The following is a 24616-nucleotide window of genomic DNA, read 5'->3' as shown; positions in this document are numbered from 1 at the left end:
GCAGATCACAAAAAAGTGGATAATATTCTGGAAGAAAGTGAATCATATTCTGGAAAAAGTAGATAATATTTTGGAAAAAGTGGATGGTATTCTAGAAAAAGCAGATTACATTTTGGATAAAGTGGATATTCTGGAAAAAGTAGATGATATTTTAGAAAAAAGTGGATGATATTTTTGAAAAAGTGGATTATAGTGTGGAAGTGGATGATATTCTGGAAAAAGTAGATGATTTTTGGAAAAAGTGGATGACATTTTGGAAGAGAGTGGATGATATTCTGGAAAAAGTAGATATTTTGTTAAAAAAGTGGATGATATCGAGTAAGGCCATCCTGTAAGCAGCTTTCCGATCATAACATCGATAACGACCTCAATACCCGTCACTAAACAGTGTTTTAAAAATGGAGAAAGCTGGCTACAAACATGTTCTTAACCCCTTTGTTATTAGGAACCCACTTTACTTTGTTGATTATCTGCTTGCCACATATTTTAGGATTATTTTTCATCAAGCGTCATTGTAATTATATGATTCTTTTTAATTAATTAATTAATTAATATTTTGAACCCGGGCGTGGTACTAGTACCAAGACGACAATACCTGCATCAACAATGATAACAGTACCACGAAATGTACCTATATATATATATATTGGAAGAACTATCTGCTTATCGATTGAATTTTTCACAATTTGATAGCTCAAATTTTCGACGCAAGGACAGTTTAAACGTCTTACAAGGGAAGTACTTGAAGTGGTACCCGGGGATCTGCATATGTTATATATCGTTGGAAAGGTCACACAGAATACATTTCATATGTGAAATATCTTGCTTGAATAGGGCCTGTAGGAGGCGTGGCGATCATTTGAAGATCAGAACAAGGCAAGCTCCGAAACACCGAAAAACGTGGATAAAATAGGAAGCCACGATGTATTTGTTTTGAGACGAAGTATATGTAGGTTTAAAAGTTAGCTGAATACGAATCTGACATCAAATGTTTACAAATCGAAATGGCAGATTCAACATACGTATCATATCCACGTCTCATTGTGAGGAGGGTGCTAAATAGCCAGAGCCCTCATTTTTTTTTACAAAGGGTTTGCACAAATTGGTGCAACGGAGAGACAAATGACTGGTTGTCAATTGCTGGGATTGTGTGCAGAGGTGAGGAAGGATTCACCTACACATGTATGTGTAGTTTACAAATGTATCATAAAAAAATTTCTTTTTACAGTTTAAGGAAACTTATATATTGAACGACTTACGTATTTGGGATATAGAAACAATTAACGAGATCTCTTGAGTTTCTAAGGGAAATGTCGATTCAAGAATACGATACGTGAATTTCACAATGCTAGTATCTTTCTAGAATGAATAAATCTCGTGAGCCCAGGTACCACAGTGTATCTACACGACGAGCATGATTTTTCCAACGGATTTCAATAAATAATAACACAAAATTTTAATATTTTGGAAGTTTACTTTCGACAAGAAAATGTACAAACAAAAAAGAATATGATTCACAACCAAAAAATTTACGGAATATATTATCAAACTACAGTTCATTGGAAAATCATTTCATTTTGAACTTTTTTAGAAAAAGTATCATAATATAAAGTACCCTTTTGTCTTCAATCTTTATTTATAGCAAGTCAAAATAAGATATTCGTGAAATTTGTTGAATTTATCCTGATCGTAACAAATATAGATATATGTATTCTGCTATTAATACTTTTTTTTTGTATTGAAACACAATACAATATTTGTATACATTTCATTCATAAATGTTACATAAAAAAAAAAAAAAAGAAATGTTCACAGGACGAATCAATATGTAAATATTTGAATTTAATTGTTGAAGATTACAACATATAGAATGAATTTATGCTTTCAGCTAATCAAACACACAAAAGTGCTTATGTTCAGATTTCATTATTAGCAACATAGTAATTACAATTTCATATGACGTAATGACATGATCGAATTACTTAAGCTTAAATTCATGAATCTTTTAAAAAATATGAAACCATAAAAATATGTCTACAATAAAGCATAAATAAATACTGCAAAATATTTATAATAACTGAGATCTCAACGTGTATAAGCATAGTAAATTTTTCAACATAAAGCTGTCAAAATAATGATAGTAATAATAATAAAAAAGGATAATATTTCCGATTATATGTGGATGGCAAAGCAAAAAAATCAGTATACAAGATGTCTTATTTCATTGTTTAAGAAAAAAAATTCAAACTTTGTCTTTATAAGCATGATCTGAATTGTATGTTCAATTGTAAACTTAAAACTGTACAAAATAAAAGTTTATTTAAAAAAAATATGTCTTACGGGTTTTATCTTTCTTTAACTTGAGCAAGTTTTTTTTATAGTATTAAAAAAATAGCGTACTATACAGTATATACCATTATTAATTACCTCACAGTTCGATTTTTTCTACTTCAAATATCTTTTTATAACAAATATCTCTTATTATTTCGTTATGAAAGGAAAAGGAATTCATTTGTACAATCTGCTAATATAGTTTTTTCACCTTTCTTTGTACACAGCAGGACATAAAAAGTTCAGCCATATCGCTAGTCTTCATCGCCTTCAGGAACTTTCCACTGCAATTTCTTGCCGACTTCATACAGCTCTTTCAATGCTGGTGTCACTTTCCCTTCTGCTTCCAACTGCTGGTATCTTTTGTACAATTGTAAAGCTGCACGAGCATCCTCAATCGAGTCGTGCGTTACCGACTGGATTTTTACACCTGGAAATAAAATGAACACACACATACCTTATTTTGTGAAAAAGGAGGGAAAAATACGGAAGAAAATCTATCTACATTACGGTTTGAAGAACTTTCGGTTTCTTCGGCTGCTATTAAGGGGAAGTGAGAGGCGGAGTGAAAGATAAAATTACCAAGTGAAAAGATGAACACTGCCTAGTCCTTCAAGTTTAAGCTCCCTGCTTTTACAATAGTTTTATTAGCTTACTAGCTGAACCTGCGCTCTCTACACAGTGCATCATTTACATATGAACATGAATTTCTCTGTTATTCCTCACAACATCTGCACATGTCCCTTTACAGACAGAAGTAAAAGACGTCTTGATGAAAATCGGCAAGGAGTACCATAAAGGGAAGATTTTTTTTTTCTATTATTTTTTCAATATCTCCCACCGTTTGTAAAATCTGAGTTTACTTCCGGTTGTAGTTTGCAATTCATGTATTAGTGTTTTCTTTCTTCTTACATGCAGTATGTAATAAGCAAGTACATTACACACACAATTAATTATAATGTCAATGATATATGGATCAATAGGATCAATATTAACAGACGAAAATCATATTCACGAAGAAATTAAATGTCGACTAAAAGCAGGGAATTCGTGTTACTATTCGGTTCAAAATCTCTTGTCGTCGCGAATTCTGTCGAGGAATTTGAAGCTTAAAATATATAAAACGATAATCATGCCTGTTGTTCTGTATGGTTGCGAAACATGGTCGCTTACGATGAGGGAAGAACATAGACTGAAAGTATTTGAGAACAGGATCCTGAGAAGAATATTCGGACCCAAGAGGAACGAGAATGGGGAATGGCGAAAGCTTCATAACGACGAACTACATAGTTTATACGGTTTACCCAACATTGTTAGGGTCGTCAAGTCTAGGAGGCTTAGGTGGGCAGGTCATGTAGCTAGAGTGGAAGAAAGTAGAAACGCTTTCAAAGTGTTGACTGGTAGACCCATCGGAAAACGACCATTAGGAAGACCTAGGCGCAGATGGGAGGACAATATTAAGATGGATCTCGCAGAGATAGGAATACAAAGTAGAAACTGGATCAAATTAGCTAAGGATAGAAGTCAGTGGAGAGCTTTTGTGAACGCGGCACTGAACCTCCGGGTTCCATAGGCCATAGAGTGAGTTAGTTAGTTTAGTCAATGATATATGGCGTTCATTGGGCAAAACACTCCAAACAATAAAGACTCATCGTAGACTGGAGAAACGGTTATCCTTCGTTTAACTCCATATACAAATGTGTAGTGTTGGAATGTATAACTCGTAGGATCTGATGTTTTACTTTATAAAATTTCAAGACTTCAAGTGTAACCCTAAAAGATGTAATAAAGAAATAATGGCCATTTATTTAAACATTGAATTAGAACTGAACAATTTGCAATCGATCACTGAAAACAGCATCTTTCTACAGCTTGAGGTTTCCGAGATATCGTTGTCCAAAGAACTGCCACAAACATATAAACTTTCCTTGAGCACACATATAAACCTAGCATTTTAATATATAGATTCTTCCGTCTGTTTGATTTACAAAGTCAAACCTTGCAACTTAAATTTGACGAATTTCCACACTACGTAGAGGTCTGAAATATTGTACAGATACGTAAATCCAACAACAATACAATATTTTGACATTTGCGTTATCATTTTACTGTAAATTCGATTAAGTTGTTAACAATATATAAGCGTGTATGTGTACGCAAAGCAATACTTCAATAGAAAGCAGTTTGGTTCGATGCTATTTGAGACCTTTAAGTAACGCCTCTAACGGAAACATTAAAAACTATTGGACAAATCTCCCACCAACCTCAGACAGACTTGATATACCTTTGTGCAAAAGTTTTAAATGAACTGTTGTCTTGTAAAATGTTCTTACAGAATAAAATACGTAAGGTCATACATTAAAATCAAGTAGTATTTTTAGGTTAAGGAAGTTACGAGTAAATACTTGACCGTAGGTCTCACGAAATAAAATACGTAAGGTCTTACATCAAAATCAAGTAGTATTTTCAGGTTAGGGAAATTAGGAATAAGTACTTGATTGCAGGTCTTACAAAATAAAATACGTGAGGTCATACATTAAAATCAGGTAATATATTCAGGTTAAGAAAGTTATGAGTAAATACTTGACTGCAAGTCTTACAAAATAGAATACATAAGGTCTTACATTAAAAGCAAGTATTTTCAGATTAAGGAAGTTAGGAGTAAATATTTGATTGCAGGTCTTACAAAATAGAATACATAAGGTCTTACATTAAAAGCAAGTATTTTCAGATTAAGGAAGTTGGGAGTAAATACTTGACTGCAAGTCTTACAAAATAGAATACATAAGGTCTTACATTAAAAGCAAGTATTTTTAGATTAAGGAAGTTAGGAGTAAATATTTGATTGCAGGTCTTACAAAATAGAATACATAAGGTCTTACATTAAAAGCAAGTATTTTCAGATTAAGGAAGTTAGGAGTAAATACTTGACTGCAAGTCTTACAAAATAGAATACATAAGGTCTTACATTAAAAGCAAGTATTTTTAGATTAAGGAAGTTAGGAGTAAATATTTGATTGCAGGTCTTACAAAATAAAATACGTAAGGTCGTACATTAAAATCAAATAGTATTTTCAGGTTAAGGGAGTTACGAGTAAATACTTGATTGCAGGGTAATGAATAAAGACTAAAATCTATTGATAATCTCTTTTTTGAAAATCTAAAAAACAAAGTTTTTATAACATGTACTAAAATGGAGAAAATTTACATTTTTAATGGTATAATTTGTTCAACCAAAGAATATTTTCCTCAAATTGATTTTACTGTGTGATTGTTCTTACAAGTCACGGATTTCATTTAGGTGTAGAATTTCTAGCTGAATTCCGATTTTCATGCGCTTTGTAGCAAATGATCAAGGAAGGACGGGAGATTTATTGGAACTATGGTTACTGGTTTAAATTCAGCCGGGGTAATGTCGGCCACGTCTCAAAAAAACAGCAAATATTCGCCTATTCGCCGGCGTACCTTACACAATTGGAATGAGGTACAGTGCAGTGAGATTTGAGTTTTCTTTGTTAGATGGCAATCTCGCCAAAGTCAATAAGAAACAAAAACTGGGCTGTTGTATTGGGAATTATGCTGTACAATTCTGTGCTAATGTGTGAGTATGATCAGGACAGTGAGAATAGTGTACTCCTTGAAACAACATGACTTTATCGTTAAAAAGGTTTTGTAGAGTGGAATCGTGTTGTTGCTACGCAAAGGGCATTTAGATTTGTTTCACGTTCTGTCACGTTGTCTCACGTTGTTTCACGTTCTCTACAATTTTGGTTTCACTTTAAATTTCTTCTGATTCCAATCATTATTTTTTCTTAAGTCATCTCTCTTTTTTTCTATAGTGTTTTCAAAACTAGAAACAAATTGACGTTTGGAGAAGCACATGGCACGCTGTTGCCACTTCGTGCGCATCCTGGTAAGTCATCAGCTGGAACTGTCCTGTGAGTCTTAACGGAAAGGAAAATCTCTAAATATTGGTTTGTTTAGATGGATGAAAGGATATGTTTCTTGTCCCAATTTGTGCATGTTGGGAAGGATGGGGGGCTGTGTGTGTGTTTTTTTTTAATAACTTCTACCCATAAAGAAACGAAAGACTAAAGTAGTTTCTTTCCTTCTGAAAACACGTGTTTACTACCAGCAACATTGGAATGCTAAGGTCTGTTACTAAAGAAACCCTCCACCCACTGTTGCTAAAGTGACGTTTATGATTCGACCCTTGCTGTTACCGCAATAACTATGTGACGTATATTTCCCTCTTCAAAACAAATCTGCACGTGTTTTTGAGTTGTCAATTTGTTTCTGGTTTTGAAAGCACTTTAGTTCTTTTAACTTAGTTATTTTCCTCCGTTTAAGTACTACCTGAGACCTCTCATTTTCTCTTTCTTTTCTTCCAAAGCCGAATTGTATCTTGTTCTCTCACCTTTTACAGAAATTAAGAGTACTGGATCTGAAGCATTGAGCTATATAATTCCACCTATGTAGGCCAAACAATCTACCAGTTGTCGTTGGGCTACTGAAGAAGCCTCTTGCAAATTTTCTACCAATAAAATTTTGTTAATAGAAATACCAGACACTACACTTGCATTTCCATGTGAAACAATCCCATGTCATTTTCACAAGACTCCACAAGTGTTTGAATTCACTTTTGCCACTTATAACTGATTTATAAAACTCATCAAGATTTGTTTTGCTTCCATATGAATTAAAATAAGATGCCAGCACACTTTCAGACGGCCGAAGAAAAGATCCCAACTCTTTCTGAATTAGCTCTGCTTTAACATCATCGAGACGAAACGATTGATGGCGTATTTCCAAACACTTCGTCATCCTTACCCGGGCAATTTTAGGTTTATGCAAGAAAACCTCAGGATCAAGGCATGAAATTGCACGAGTAAGTGGAGAGTAAGAGGACATTTTTCGAGTATTTTTTTCAGTATTGCCTTAACCTATCAAAAATTTTTGACAATCACTGAAGAAACTGCACTTGTCTACTTCCTTGACATCTTTAAGCTACCCAATGCATTCTTTTTCTGCCCCGAATCCTATATCTACATTCTTTGGGACTTTAAAATTACTTTTAACTTCTAGAGCTTGCCTTCAGTCTTCTTCATTGGACATCGGCATTTAAATTTTATCATATATTCTTTTTTTTCCCATTTTTTTTTTTTAATTATCATATATTCTATTACGGTGTGAAAAAACATTGAGTAGTAGCAAATTACCCTCATTTACTTAACAGTATTTCTGCACTATTATGTTTTCAACAGAAAGAAATCCCACCATTTATAACGTGAAATGTAACAAATCAAAATATCTTCATAAATTGCTTTTTCAATATTAGAAATAATGTTGTGTAAATATTATCAGCGAAAATCATTAATTTCTAGTGCTTCTTTCAACAAATAATGGTTGAATTATTGGATTATCTTAACAAATAGGTAAGACGGACAATAGTTTCACTTCCTGAGAAACATTCCCAATTTTCCCTGATTTCTAGGTTAAGCACCATTTCCCCTGACTTTTTCCTGTTTTCCAGATTTGTAAGAACCCTGTTCTTAATACTGAAACCAAAATAGACAATTTGATGTAGATATTGCATAGTATAAACAAAAGTGTGGACAGTAAGGCCAGATATTAGTTTTGTTTGGAAAGCGTACACATAGAGGATCAATGTAGTGACAAAAATTTTAAAGAGAAAGTAGCTTTCCAAATTTTGCAGTTCTTTATAGCTTGTTGACACGCTAAAGTTCGAAACGCCAAAAATACCATATTTTGGAAAGTGTTTATGATAGTTTCGTATGCTCCATTGTTGCTGTTGAAACAGTAACGACAAGCATTACATATACGCTTCCACTGAGCGACAATTGAGCGCAGGACTCGTAAACATTTTTCAAAGAAAGACGTTTTCAGCTTTTTTTAAAGCCAGCATATTATACGGTATAGAGAACTGCAAAATTTAGAAAGCTACTTTTTCTTTCAAGTTTTTGTCACTGCATTTGCCCTCTATGTATACACTTTCCAAACAAAACTAATATTTTGCCTCACCTTCCACATTTTTGTTTATACTACTCAATAACTATATCATTTTTTTTGTTTGTTTTTTGTTTCAATTTTAAGAATTATAATTTGACGTATCATTTGAAGTACCCCTCAGACCTCGATTCCAGTCGTCAAAAATCAAATGAAATCTTTAAGTCTTACGTCCCACGGTTATGCCGGTTAGGCTAAAAGAGACGGTGATGATGAGAGATGAGTGAAATGGTGGAATGAAGAAAGTGGGAGGAAACGGGAGAATCCCGAGAAAACCCACGAGCACGGTGTTTGTCCACCACAAAGTCTACACGGCGCGAGCTGGGATCGAACCAGGGACCCCAAGCACCGGAGGTGAACGCTCTACCACTGAGCCACCGCCCCACCCCCCACTATCGTCAAATTCTATGCTTTAGGCAGGAGTACATCTGATGCAAGGTGGTAAAGTTCTCGTGTCAAAACAATAGGATTACAGTAGATGCTTACAAAAATCCCGGGGTGTTTGAAAACTTCTGAGCGGTAGTGTATGTTATCTTTGGACGTTTTTACGCACGTTATATGATAATAACATTGTGGAATTTTAAAGTAGAGAAACTATTTTTGAACTAACAAATTTCCGTGTGTAACAACATGATTGTATTTTAAGTCTTGATCTTACCTAGAAAATGCCACGCAAGAAACCTTAAAGAAACCATTAAGTCTTGATCTTACCTAGAAAAAGCCACGCAAGAAACCTTAAAGAAACCATAAGTCTTGATCTTACCTAGAAAAAGCCACGCAAGAAACCTTAAAGAAACCATAAGTCCTGATCTTACCTAGAAAATGCCACGCAAGAAACCTTAAAGAAACCATAAGTCCTGATCTTACCTAGAAAATACCACGCAAGAAACCTTAAAGAAACCATAAGTCTTGATCTTACCTAGAAAATGCCACGCAAGAAACCTTAAAGAAACCATAAGTCTTGATCTTACCTAGAAAATGCCACGCAAGAAATTTTAAAGAAACCATTAAGTCTTGATCTTACCTAGAAAATGCCACGCAAGAAACCTTAAAGAAACCATTAAGTCTTGATCTTACCTAGAAAATGCCACGCAAGAAACCTTAAAGAAACCATAAGTCTTGATCTTACCTAGAAAATGCCACGCAAGAAACCTTAAAGAAACCATAAGTCTTGATCTTACCTAGAAAATGCCACGCAAGAAACCTTAAAGAAACCATAAGTCTTGATCTTACCTAGAAAATGCCACGCAAGGAACCTTAAGGAAACCATCCTATGATGAGGCAAGTGAAATAACAAAACTGTATCGATAACTTGCTCCGAAGGAACAACTAAGTTGATAACCCTGGAATCAAAAATAACAAGAATCAAGATTAAACAAGAATTAATACTTTAGCTTTACTAGATTATAAGATTAAAACATCTGATAGACATTAACATATTCAAATGCAAAGAATATGGAACAAGCAAAATCACATATCGTAGTTAGTATGAACAGTACATTACAAGAATTCGGACAATCAATCAGTCATCTGTCTATTTTATAGTTTTGTACATATACACAACGACAAGAAAAACTTTCAACTCTCCCTTACAGAATGCATTTCGCAAAATCCCATCTACAGCCTAGAGCGCAAGAACAGAATTTCAAGATTTTATGTCTAATATATTTGAAGATTTGGTAAATCAGTAAATTATATAGATAATATCTTCTTTTTAGGAATATACTAAGTCACTTAATAAATGTGAAGACGGATACAGAAATAACCAAAACGAACATTTTCACCAGGAAGAGGAAACACATTTAAGAGGCCTAATCACTGCGAAATTAAAATACCGCTAATTTTACAGTAATTATGTGATATCTTCAAACAGATAAAAGATAATCAAAATGTGGAACAAGAGCGCCCTAGAAAATATTATTTTGCATGACGTACCGTTATCACAAGTAGCTTTCCGTTTGCAGCCATTTCTAAACGCGAAAATAAATGCCGATTTTCTAAATGGCTGGAAATCAAAAGCAGATAAGTGAGTCATGATAACGGCATTTCATGTAAGATACTATTGTCTAGAGCGCTCTTGTTCCACTTTTCGATTATCTTTTATCTATTTGAAGATATCACATAATTACTGTAAAATTAGCTGTATTTTAATTTTGCAGTGATAAGAGCCCAAAAATATAAATAACTAATTTTACTTTAGCTAAACATTCATTGGAAAATAAATGTGCAATAAATGAAGAACAATATTAAATCAAGGTATAAACGTAAGTATAATTATTTACAAGGTACATATTCATGTACTGACAATGTTATCCGTCCCAGTCGATTAAGTTTCTCATTTATAAACCAGCAGTTTCTGGCAACACTGTTTTGTTTGACGAAAAAGCTTAAAGTGAAGGAAGAGCTAATACATTACTAACTGTAAAGCTTAAGTTTTCAAAACTAAAACAAGCATTTGATCTGAGTGCCCAACTAAACGAAAAGGATGAAGTTTTCAACTTCAACATTACCGACCAAGGAACGTTAGGGAACTCACCGAATACATTATCCGAAATTGGTTTTGCTTTGCAGCGAAGAAATGAATGACAGGTTCTGTGAATTCTAACAAAGTCAAAGTTTAGGAGGTCCTCTGCAATAAACGTGTCAAATTCCACTAATTACGCACACATCTAAACAAATTATTCTAACAAGTAAAGGGTCCAAATGGATGAATCGAGTTGCGGGATGAGACATAGTGCGCCTAATAGAGAATGTGAAAATATGTGTATGTACAGTCCGCAGCAAAAAAACTGCAAGATGAGCACGCAAGTTTATTGTGAAACTACGCCTAACAGCCCAGGGAATCAACATAACGTCTAAGTGGCACGAATCACGCAGGAGAAACCTCGGCGTCCTTCCCTGTACACTTATTTTGGAGCAAAAGACTTTGTCGTTTCACAATAAAACTTCGTCGTTTACATGCTCATGTTACAGGTTTTTTGCTGCGGACTGTACAAAGTTTTAGCGGCTGAGCACCATAAGAAACGGAGAGGGAGGGGGTCAAAGTTGGTGGGAGAAGGGCTATGCTATGTTATAGAAATACATCAAATAAACTGTTGAATCGTAAAAATAGTGAAAGATAGAGACAATACAAACGGTGGTAGTTTTACATATTGGCGAAAGAAGACTGGACAGAGTAGATCACGAACCTCGCCGCCATTTTGAAATCTGTGATATTTTTTGAAATGGAAAGATAGTCATGTGATATAACAATTAGGGCCATCATGTTCTTGAAAAGTCAATAATGAATTTTATTTATCGTTATCTGTACTTATTTGGAAGATTTAGGATAATCTTTATAGTTATTAAGGAAAAGCTAGGACACTGATACTCGTAGCTGTATGTCGAAAGTTTGGATTATCACGAAAACACATGTAAGTTATACATATATACAAGAAAAATAACAGTGAAATTCGATATCCGACTTGTATATTATTACATTATTATTATTTACGACATTACTTCTAATTTGCTTCATATAGTGCCGAAGAGAAGTGTTCCGGTCTGGAAGAACCTCTTCCACTTTATTTTCTTTTCTTTTCTCCGTCGAAAACAATGTGGAGTTTATATTGCTACCTTTTGTTAAATGACATACTAATATAGACCATAACACAATAAAATCTGATACATTGGAATCCAACTAGTACGTGCTGTACGTAAACCACTATTTTTTTCACCACTTGCTATATTTTTCATTCAACTTTCTTTGTCCACCTTCATAAGCAATAGCAACTTGAGGCGAGCATAGCATGTGATATCTGGATGAAAAGTGAACTACTGCAGTCGAATACAGCAAAGAAGTTCTAGTGGAATCGGGGAGGTGGCTTTCTCGAATGTCTATCGTGTCACATTTCGAGCATGTGTTATGACGGTATCCAAAGGCATAAAACAGGCCATAATTTGTTATCGGATAGTGACATGACAAAATGGACAGTAGCATTGCATTCCTGATCAAAACACAGTCTTAACACATGTGCCCTATGGTTACCTTTCCATTTCAAAAAATATCACAGAGTTCAAAATGGCGGATTTCAAGATGGCGGCGGAGGTTCGTGATCTACTCTGTCCAGTCTTCTTTTGCCAATATGTGAAACTACCACCGTTTGTATTGTCTATCTTACACTATTTTTACGAATAAACAGTTTATTTGATGTATTTCTATAACATAGCATAGCTCTTCTCCCACCAACTTTGACCCCGTCCCCCTCCGTTTCTTATGGCGCTCAGCCATTATAACTTTGTACATGCACATATTTTCACATCCTCTATAAGGCGCACTAAGTCTCATCCCGCAACTCAATTCATCCATTTGGATCCTTTACTTGTAAGTGCACTTTTCTTGCTATTATGCAGATACACGTCTCTCACCTTAAAATCGACGATTGGTCGTACTAAGCTTTTCTGGACATTTTACACCAGGAAGTTTTGCACTTCCAAATTCTGTGGCCCCGCATTGCGTAGTCACTAACGCTCTCGTCTGCGGTCCCGGGTTCGATTCCCAGTGGAAACAGTCGGTCGAAAAAGTGTAACAGCTCTTCCAGCCAGCCATCCTGTGTGGTTTACCTCATTCACACCAGGCAAATGCATGGTTGGTACCTAACATTTAGGTGCCAGGCCGCTTTCTTCGTTCGCTTTCCTCGGATACTGTGATCACCGAGAGACGTCATCCCTCACATGTGACGGGCTACATGGCCATAGAAATGCTGAAAGCCCATAAATCTATTTTCTAATCCTACTTCCAAATTATACTACGAGATGCTACCGAAACTTTCTGAGCACTTTAATATTTCACTCAAACTAGTACCAATATACATTCTCACCGCTAGTTGCCTCTTGGTGTCCATTTCAACAGGCAGTCTACCAATGCTTATTTGGATTTTGCTAATTTCGTTACAGTATGTTCTGCTGTGTCTGCGAATTTCGAAATGGCTGTTGTGAAGGGGCAAAGGATCTGCATTAAGTTTTGTTTCAAATTGAAGAAATCAGCATCTAAAACCAATCGAATGCTGAAGGAGGCATTTAGTGAGCAAGCTGTAAGTCAGTCAAGAATATTTGAGTGGCTCAAGTGTGATGTGACGTGGTCCTTGATGACAGAAGGCAGACAATTCCTTATCTTTGTAACAGAACTGGACTTCAATGCCGAACATGTTAACACATTCTTGCAGATGAATTGAACCGAGAAGAATTGCAGCAAAGATTGACGAAATTATCAAGTTCAGGTGTGCATTGGGCTTCAAACAGTTTGACATAACCCAAAAAAACACCCTGTTGATTGTCACAACTGCAGATTAATCATGGGTGTACAGTTCTGACCCTGAAACAAAGAAGCAGTTTTCGTAGTGGAAAATGTCATTCTTTCCGCGAAATGTTCAGAGCAACATCAAATCCGCGATGGCTCGTTGATTTCCAGCTTAGTCCCGTTCAGCACCGAAGCCATATGAGACATGGATCTACAGTTTAACGTGGAATACGCACCAAATGAGTTTCCACCAAGAATCGAACTCGGGACTCGCGCCACAAAAGTACATATGCTGACCATATAGCCATGAGTGAGTTAATCGAATCAGTGATATTGCTGTCCATTTCGTAGTTTGAGTCAGTGATATTGATGTTCATTTTGTAGTTTGGGTCAGTGATATTGCTATCCATTTTGTAGTTTGGGTCAGTGATATTGCTATCCATTTTGTAGTTTGGGTCAGTGATATTGCTATCCATTTTGTAGTTTGGGTCAGTGATATTGCTATCCATTTTGTAGTTTGGGTCAGTGATATTGCTATCCATTTTGTAGTTTGGGTCAGTGATATTGCTATCCATTTTGTAGTTTGGGTCAGTGATATTGCTATCCATTTTGTAGTTTGGGTCAGTGATATTGCTATCCATTTTGTAGTTTGGGTCAGTGATATTGCTATCCATTTTGTAGTTTGGGTCAGTGATATTGCTATCCATTTTGTAGTTTGGGTCAGTGATATTGCTATCCATTTTGTAGTTTGGGTCAGTGATATTGCTATCCATTTTGTAGTTTGGGTCAGTGATATTGCTATCCATTTTGTAGTTTGGGTCAGTGATATTGCTATCCATTTTGTAGTTTGGGTCAGTGATATTGCTATCCATTTTGTAGTTTGGGTCAGTGATATTGCTATCCATTTTGTAGTTTGGGTCAGTGATATTGCTATCCATTTTGTAGTTTGGGTCAGTGATATTGCTATCCATTTTGTAGTTTGGGTCAGTGATATTGCTATCCATTTTGTAGTTTGGGTCAGTGATATTGCTATCCATTTTGTAGTTTGGGTCAGTGATATTGCTATCCATTTTGTAGTTTGGGTCAGTGATATTGCTATCCATTTTGTAGTTTGGGTCAGTGATATTGCTATCCATTTTGTAGTTTGGGTCAGTGATATTGCTATCCATTTTGTAGTTTGGGTCAGTGATATTGCTATCCATTTTGTAGTTTGGGTCAGTGATATTGCTATCCATTTTGTAGTTTGGGTCAGTGATATTGCTATCCATTTTGTAGTTTGGGTCAGTGATATTGCTATCCATTTTGTAGTTTGGGTCAGTGATATTGATGTTCATTTCGCGGACAGCAGAAATGCGTACACTCACAACAATAGCACTTGGAAAATTACCAGTTGAAGTACGCAACAAGACGCAGCTAGCGACAGAAGTTCATATTACTATGGTTTGGGTAGAATATTATAATTTCCCAGAAATTTTGGATAACACCTCGTATATGCTGTGATATACTAAACTGAATAAAAAAGGTACAATCTTCTGAGATTTCAGTAGTCGTATATATTATCCAAAAACATTATTATAATACAAGATAGGGTGCAGCTACAAAACGTTATATCCAAATAATTCGTCATATATATCTAATATTTCTTTTCTCCTGCCTTATTTATTGTAGATTTCAAAATACAGATTTTCTAACCAGAAACTAACCCTAATCAACAAAACAGTCAAATTGTCCATTTGTATGTTGATAAATGTGAGAGTAAATATTTTTTTTTTTTTAAATATGGATTCAAATTCAAGCGTAGCTTCCATCTTCTTTCCTCTATTTAAATCGCAAGTACTGGTTTCAATAGTAGATCCTTCAAAGTCTTGTAATTTGAAAGTCTATCGGGGGCTGCGGTGGCTCAGTGGTAGAGTGTTCACCTCTGGTGCTTGAGGTCTCGGGTTCGATCCCAGACCCGTCAAGTGAACTTTGTGATGGACAAACATCGTGTGCGTGGGTTCATCGGGATTCTCCCGTTTCCTCCCACTTCATTTCTCATCATCACCGTCTCATTTAGCTTAGCCTGCATAATCGTGGGACGTAAAACTCAAAGATTTCATTTCATTTTTGAAAGTCTATCATAGTTTTAAAAGGTGAAACGCAAATCACTTGTCTTGTTATTGCACATATAAACTCTCCCATATATGTGATGAACGTAATAGATGACAGCGTATGGTGCATTATGCTCACTGTACCATATGTGAAAAATGTAATAGATGGTAGTACATGGTGCATTATGCTCACTGTACGATATGTGAGAAATGTAATAGATGATAGCACATGGTGCATTATGCTCACTGTACTATATGCGAGAAATGTAATAGATGGTAGCACATGGTGGACTATGCTCACTGTACCATATGTGAGAAATGTATCAGATGGTAGCACACGGTGCATTATGCTCACTGTACCATATGAGAGAAATATAATAGATGGTAGCGCATAACTTTTAATTCCAAAAGAAGTTACAGTTATCTACAAATATAAAGAAAAATAACTTTGTCGTGCGAGCAAGAAATGACACTCAACATGACTGGTTCAAAGGTGCTATTGGGCGCATATTACATAGTTATACACATACCTCCAAACGCCCTAAAAGATTGTAAAAGATACAAATGGTGTAGTTAAATCATTACCAACTTCTTCAAGGTAAATAAAAAGCAACTTTAGTTTTTCACTTACTCTAACGAAGTCGACATTAGTTTAAAGAAAAATCTTTATAACTTCCTACAGTATTTACGACGCTTAGAACCTAGTGATCACTGTAATAGGATGGTCACTCACCTGAAATCATTTTTCAATCCATGGCCCACAAACTTGACACCAATATCAACCAAAAACCTTAATTTTAGGTACGTGGATTTTAAGGTGGTGAGATGTTTGGAGCTAAAATTCGCATCCAAATCGCCTGGATTAATTCCAGAGAATTTTGTCAAGTAATCCACAACCTGTTCCTGAGTTGATATATAATCGTCAATAAATGCTGTTCCTTCCAAAGGACCCTGCCTGCAATAAACACAATGAATAGCAATTAGCAACTATTTCTATTTAACTGTTGTTTTAATTAAATTATAACGCTTTTTATTTTTTGTATTTTGACTGAAATTAATTTCCTGTTACTTTATCAACTAACAGAAATACTGTAGTTTATTAAAGTACATTCTATTACAAGAATAAAACGTTGATCTTTAGCTAATGTTAATCATTAGAAACGTGCTTCAGGTACGTTCAATTTTATTTTCGATAAAGAAAAGTATTTTCAGTCATCAGTTGGATGTTGAAATCTTTTTAATACCTTATTATTATTATTATTATTATTATTATTATTATTATTATTATTTTAAATTTTACTCCTGTAGTTATAATCTACTAAACTAACTATAAAACAGGGCTAATTAATATAAAGAAACAGATACACACAACTACATAATGGATTTTTTTTTTTTTTTAATCAGCTAACGCGCAACATTTCTGAAACGAGCTGCTGAATAAATAACAATTTTCAATTTAATTTATGCATTCCACGTCCAGCTTTAAACATTTGTCGATAAAAATGATCCGACACAACACAAATTAAACTTGAAATCATGGAAAAGTGATATATTTGCGCGAAACTGTCATTTCTTTAACAGATGGAGTAAATTTATGTCAATTATGTATACGGTAAAATCCTACTGGCTGTGTATGCAATTGGCATACGAAATGACACATTACAGGTATATTATGAGTATATACACAATGAAACGTTAAAAATTGATTTATCAAAAAACTGACCTCTACAAGTGGGCTGTCACTTTGAACTATTAATACATCTGTTTGGTAACAGAATCGATGAAGTTACTGACAATAATTTGGATGAGTCCTCGGTACTTTTCCAGAGGAAGAGGTTTGTGGGGAAAGGGAGGCTTTCCAGCTCTAGAGAATTTACGGAAGCTGTCGATCTAGCTGTACTGCGTCTTTCCAGTACATTTCAAAACGTTCTATACGTAGAAAGGATTAAGATAAGGAAGGGATCCTAGCTTACCATTCACACTGTGAGAGCGTGTATTATCGTTCATGAAAATTGACAACAACTGTATCCATAGGCACAGTATGAGGTTTTTGGACCTCGTTTTTATTACTTAGGCTGTCAAATTATAATTATTCTGACCACGCCATGATTTTATCACCATCATAATGGAATATTGCACACTCATATGCTGTGTAATTAAGAGTCCCACGTTTCCCTCAAACCAATATAAAATCAATTATCTGATCTGAAGACTGAAGCGAGAGTCATCCGAGAACAGAACAGAACCGAACGCCACTCGGTAAACCCCTTTTATAATTGTTTCGCAGTAACGTGCCACTGACAGACGACGACCAAATGAATATGATTTTTCTTCGTGGTAGGAAGAAATGGACGGACGCAGAAAGTGGCAGCACATGGGGACGCCAATAAGCCACACGCTGAGCCTAGAAAGCGATAGAAATCAAATAACATGATAAATCTTACTAATGAACTGCTAGTATGCATATTTAATAACTAAGTCTAACCTTAAACTCCACTTAAGCAAATTTTTATTAATTAAATCGTATACATTTCGATGTATCTTTATCATCGTCATCTGTATGTGATTGTTAAGCAATTTTACATCGGTTCGCGGACTCACATAGTGGTAAATTTTTCAGTCTTTAGGGGGGGGGGGATCAGTATACTTCGTTAACAGCAGAAAGCATAATTATTACCCCACTGGAGAATCTGTTACTACAATAAACTACTTGAAGGGTTGATAAACATATTCGACACTTCATCGACCTACAGTTTACGTCTTTGGTAAAATACTTAGTGGATACAAAAAACTTACGCCTAAGCTTATCTGCACTTGATTTACCAAAATAACATAATATGAGGAACTTACTTCTTGTTTTAAATCTTCAATCCTTAATGTCTATTACTCGGTGAAATTACACTGATCTTTAAAAATTCAACGAACATTGATGGAAGAATTTAAAATAGGGAGTAACCTCTCATGCTATTTCGGTAATTCTAGCCTAACGGAGCAGTTAGAGCATAAGCATAGAATTAAAACTATGGTTCTTTATCAATTAATTGTTTTACCAGAGACGAAACAAGAGGCCACAAAATGTGTGATGCTGTAGTCCATCAACCCTTAAAGTAGATTATTGGAGTTCTCAGTTGTGTTTTCTCCTGTTAACGAAATATAATAGTATTAGTATTTATATATATATATATATATATATATATATATATATATTTTTTTTTTTTTTTTTTTTTTTTTGACTGATCAACTTATCACTATCTGAGTTCACGAACTAATGTAAAAATTTCTTAGCACTATCCTATATTTTAAAATTCCTTAAGGTATAAGAATAAAATAATAAACCGGGTGCTCAAGTGAGTTCATTTCAACATAATACAACGTTTAATAAATTGTATAGAAATGGTGGGAAACATGTGTGGCACGTTTCAGGTTACAGCAATACATTGGTCATTAGCCGTTAGTCTTTGGTGACTAACGTCCGGACCATCTATAGTCGAATAGCGCGCCTATCTTTGATGTACACTCCTGTCCAAAATGATTGTCGCATATCTATGTCTTCTTGTAAGAATATAATTAGATAATGATTTTGCAGGGTACTTTTAATACTGTGTGTATAATCGGGAAATGTATATTTGTGGTAAATTTCATAGGAAAAGAATTATAAATACGAAAATTAGAATAAGTAAAACAAAATGTTGCTAAATGGACAAGAGAGTTTTAATTTCGTTTAATTGTTCTTATTTACTGCTCTTTTAACATGAAATTTTCCACATACATGTCTTTACCGATTACACACATACTAACATTATAAGAAATACCGGGCGAATTCGCTATTAAATTATATTCCTACAACAACATATTTATAGACATGCGACAATAATTTTGGACATGAGTGTACGTGGTTTCTGGGTTCTATTCACGGTCAGAGGAAATAATCTGTCGCTGTTGTTGTAGGTAAAAGGAGATGGTCGATTAATAGAAATGAGCAAATACAAAAGAGCATGTGAAATGAAAATCGAACCAGGGAGTCCCAGCACTACAGATGAACGCTCTACCACTGAGTCCTGTCCTCCAATATTACCCTCGAGATCATGTTCAAGTAGTCAAATTTTTGATACTACTAAGGATGTAGTTTGAAGAATAATAACAAAAAGTTTTTTTTAAAAAAGTGCATGCATCACTGCAATATCTTACCCTCTAATACAAGTAATCCTTGCAACTGACAGCTGCGAAGGTTTAATTGTTGACATTTTGCCATCACTACGCAATTCTGCTTCCTCTTGATTTAACGTAACGAATTCTGCATCCATTGCTACGACGTCTCCTGTTCAAATAAATAAAATATTTATTAAACAACTGTTAGTTGAACATGCATCAAATTGTTTCATAACGAGCAATTATATTAACTGATAATTAAGATAGGCCGTAACTACTATTTTCTACATTGAATTTTTATGATATATATATATATATATATATATATGTGTGTGTGTGTGTGTGTGTGTGTGAAATCTTACCTGACTTAATCCTATAATGTATACGTCTCAACGAAGGGCACGTTCTAACTAAATTTCCGTAATGTAACTAGATAGGGCAACCAAGAAAACACAGCAAGGATAGGAAACCAGTTCATTTTCCTCTGGCTCAGATATATATACGAGGGCTGTCCAGATGTCCAGAAAGTCCCAGAAAGTTTTGAAATAAAAAAAATAATAGAACGAATAAACGAAATTGTATTATATACATTTGACAGGTATACCCTTAAGTTATTTTTTCAAATAATCGCTATGCAAATTAAAGCATTTATCATACCATGTCACAAGTTTTTCAATACCGCCGCCTACGATGTCAATCACTGGCTTACACCGGCATTCAGTTCGGCGTCAGTATCAAAGAGTTGTGTATCGAGCCATGTCTTCATAGCTGGGAAGAGGTAGTAGTCGTAAGGAGCCAAATCCGGGTTCTATGGTGGGTCATCGAACACCTCTCATCCCAAACCATCCAAGAGCTCCAGGGTACGCTTGGCCGTGTGTTGTGAAAAAACAACACCTTCGCGCTATGTTTTGAGTTGCGTGCCTTAACTTTCTCAGTGTTTCACAATACCTCACAAAATCTAAGCACAAAACGCACCTCACTATGAAGCGCACATTGTAACATGTCACAAAAAGCACAGTAAGTGCGTCACAGTCCTCACGCTACTACAAATGGATGCGTACTGAGTGTGCCAACGTTCTGACACCAAGATGGCGACTCTAGCCTCGCTCACTGCCGCGGTATGCCAAACTATCTGGTACTTTTTAGATAGCCCTCGTATAATATGTATATATAAACTAGAAATTAATGAATTCGAAGAGAATGATAGAAAAAAAATGGGATTAGGGTACCATGAGAGACTATGACTTCATTACACAAGTAGTCACTTGGTCACGTCAATCAACAAACGTACGTATCTATATTTGTGAAATCGGACACTCAAAAGAAACTCAAATTTATTAACGTTTATAAGACTAAAACTATGCTAAAAGTGTTCAAAATTTTTTATTTTTGTATATGCAGAGTTTCTCAAAATTTTTGTTTTTTCTATTCCTTTTCGGACTTTTTACATAATGAATACAGAAAAACGTTTGTGTGTGTGTGTGTGTGTGTGTGTGATAGCCTGTATCAGAGGAGTAAAACTGAATGAAGTAAATATCATAATAGATAAATATAAAAAAAAAATTAATAAACCTGTAACTATAGTGAAAGGGACTCGGACTCAGACCAAAGATCGACCTTAACAAAACTGAACGCATTTGACAACTGTTCTAAAATGAACCAACAACTATAATTAGGGAGGCGAGTTGGAGACCCAACAGTTCACAGAGCTTTGAGTTGAACACTTACGAAAAAGCCTTATTACATCTAATTACTGCATTTTTTATACGAAGAAGGTTATCCAAATCAAACAGGAAAGAGTGCAAAATTTGTACAGCAAATAGGGTATGGAAATCTACGGGAAAACATCTGATTCAGAGATGAGACGACTTTCCACACATGTAAGGTCAATCGACATAACTGTCGTATATGGGTAAATGAAAAACCAACTGGTCATGGAACACCAAAGGGACTATTCTCCGAACTAATTTGTGGCTTGGTATGACCAAATTTAGAATCCATGGCTATTTTTCCTTTGAGGAAACATCTGTAACATATACTCCTCAAATGTTTCAGAATGTATTTTGCAATGCTATGGATATATTTAAATTTGTAATGATACGGACAGAAAACATGTTGAAATTATTTGGTAAATTTTGACATACGATTTATAAATCTCTTTCTCCTTTACTGTTGCTCTTTTAAAGATCTTTCTTTTTGTAATCAGAATGGAGTTTCAAAAATACATTTTTTTTTTTTTTTTTTTAAATCTAACAAAATAGCTAGCTCATTCTGGTACACAAAATAAAAATTTTGAAACATCCTGTACAGAAAAATAACATTTTGTATACTTTTATCATATTTTTAACATGACATGAAGGTTTGTTGGGATCGTAATATTGCAAATTATGAATTCGTTAAAGTACCAAATAATCCTTTCGATGAACTTTCAAATATCTAGGATCAGTATTAACAGATCAAAACCATTTACGAAGAAATTAAATGTCGACTAAAATCAGGGAATTTGTGTTACTATTCGGTTCAAAATCTTTTGTCTTCGCGAATTCTATCGAGGAATTTGAAGCTTAAATTATATAAAAGGATAAGCATGCCTGTTGTTCTGCATGGTTGCGAAACTGAAAGAATTTTAGAACAAAATCCTGAGACGAGTATTCGGACCGAAGAGGAACGGGAATGGAGAATGGCGGAAACTTCATAACGAGGAACTAAATAATTTATACGGTTTACCCAACATTGTTAAGGTCGTCAAGTCTAGGAGGCTTAGGTGGGCAGGTCATGTAGTCAAAATGGAAGAAACGCTTTCAAAGTTTTAACTGGAAGTCCAAGCGGGAAACGACCATTAGGAAGACCTAAGCGCAGATGGGAGGACAATATTAAGATGGATTTCGCAGAAAAACAGGAATACAAAGTAGAAACTGGATCCAGTTGGCTAAGGATAGAAGTCAGTGGAGAGCTTTTGTGGACGTGGCACTGAACCTCCGGGCTCCATAGGACATAGAGTTATTCAGTTAGTTCAAACGTTAATAGACTTGTATTTTAAGAAGTGTCCGACTTCACAAAAGTAGGTACTTACTTTTGGGACACCCAGTATTTGAAGTACTGTCCGTCTATTTGTCCGGAGTAAATATGATTCGTTCTGGATAGTCGACCACCAGAGTCGAATTTGAAACCTCCCAATTGCCAAGAAAGAATACTACTTACAAACCTATGTCCGCTGAGCAGCATTTATAACTCTTCACAGAAACTAGAACAAAGTGTAAGTAAAACAATCGTGTATTTAACTATGAATACTCTTCCACATGTCTTACCTATTACTAAGACTTATCAGTTATTATCACCTTTGACATACCTGAGTTAGGCATCTCATCAGCACCTAGAGGTGTAAATGTGATTAATTTTGTTCCAGTATTTCGAGCAAGGGAGTTGTCTTCACAGAACACGTCAGCAGTCAGAGGAATCTGAACACCAGGAAACACATCTTTGGGAATATGACGATTTATCCAATACAATACACAGGGAATCTTCCAATCGAAACTAAACCATACAGCTTCCTGAGGAGGCACCGGGGCTATACTGAAACATAACGAAATAGAAATAGTGTGAAGGTTATACAATATAAATTTGTTTCACAAAATGTGCCAGAAATCTGTCTATAATTACGGATCTTGAAGGAGAAGCTCAACTTAGAAATGCATTTTTTACAAATTATTTCCATTTGTAGAGTTGAAAATTCTAAAATGAATGCTGTTTGTTTGATCGCGATACGTTCAGTCGTTAGCGAGTAACAGAGGAAGGATGATTTTGTGATGACGTCATTCGTGGTCGAGCAGCAAGAGCAGGCTTCCATACACAGTTCCAAGCATTTTGTTTGTGAGAGGTGATATTTTATACAGTCTCAGACTTCACTTGTATTCAGGTCTTGTGTAATATCCTTCAATGAGGGAGTACCGAATGAAAGCCGCAAAATTACCATTAAAAATTTAATTTGTTTTCTAAGCGTTTGGTCGAACTGGTAGTACGAAGCCGTGCCGGTAGATAGGGTAGGAGCTGAGTAACAGCTGGCTGATTCAATATGATGACACTACTACGCAGTTGCACCAAGGAAGAATAGTATGGAGTTATTCGATTTTTACGGAGTGAAGATGTAAAGCCGGTTGATATTCATCGGAGAATGAAGACGAAATATGAAGACGCCTGTCTGTGACAGCGGCAAGTCTACGAGTGGTGCAAGAAATTCACAGAAAATACGATTTTGTTGACTGATGTTCCCCGTCCGGGCCAGGGTCATCGACTTATGACAAGAGGAGCCGATATCTGCAGCAGATCGGCTTATTCAGGGAAACCAACGTGTCAACCTGGCTGAATTGGCTTCCCTGTGGAATATGAGTTTCGGTTCAGTACAACACATAATGCATGACGAACTCCACTACAGGAAAGTGTCCGCCAGGTGAGTTCTTCGACAGTTCCTTGATAGCTGACGCAGTAACTGACATATCGTCGAATTGAAATATGTCAAGAGCTGCTGAGATGTAACGATGAGAAGAGTGAGGCTTTTCTAGCTCACATTATCACTGAGGATGAAAATTGGGTGCACCATCTTCAACTCGAGATAAAACGTGCAAGCATATAGAATGGCGACCTTCGTCTTCGCCGAAACAAAAGAAGTTTTGTAGCCAGCCCTCTGCAGGAAGTCATGTTGCTTTTATTCTGGGATAAGAATGGTGCTCTTCTAGAACACTAC

At 35.4% G+C, this 24616-nt stretch overlaps 1 protein-coding gene across 3 annotated transcripts in view; it reads right to left on the bottom strand.

Annotated features, from left to right (window-relative positions):
- Positions 1-1709: 1709 nt before the first annotated feature.
- The window catches only part of PAN2 (PAN2-PAN3 deadenylation complex catalytic subunit PAN2), a 127309-nt gene continuing 104402 nt past the window's right edge, over positions 1710-24616 (bottom strand). The window contains exons 18-23 of one of the 3 annotated variants that reach the window (XM_081740457.1): positions 23225-23448; positions 19915-20044; positions 16460-16681; positions 9615-9701; positions 9174-9196; positions 1710-2761 (exon numbers count right to left, since the gene is read on the bottom strand). In XM_081740457.1, coding sequence (XP_081596583.1) covers positions 2586-2761; positions 9174-9196; positions 9615-9701; positions 16460-16681; positions 19915-20044; positions 23225-23448 — 862 coding nt within the window. In that variant the 3' untranslated portion in view covers positions 1710-2585. Of the gene's footprint in view, positions 2762-9016; positions 9040-9173; positions 9197-9591; positions 9702-16459; positions 16682-19914; positions 20045-23224; positions 23449-24616 lie in introns of all 3 variants that reach the window. The other 2 variants (XM_081740458.1, XM_081740456.1) reach the window with 2 other exon arrangements.

This window comes from Thermobia domestica, chromosome 15 (genome assembly GCF_964235325.1).
Source record: "Thermobia domestica chromosome 15, izTheDome1.hap1.1, whole genome shotgun sequence".
NCBI lineage: Eukaryota > Metazoa > Arthropoda > Insecta > Zygentoma > Lepismatidae > Thermobia > Thermobia domestica.
Note: the sequence above shows the minus strand (reverse complement) of the source record. Positions and strands in the feature narration are given on the sequence as shown.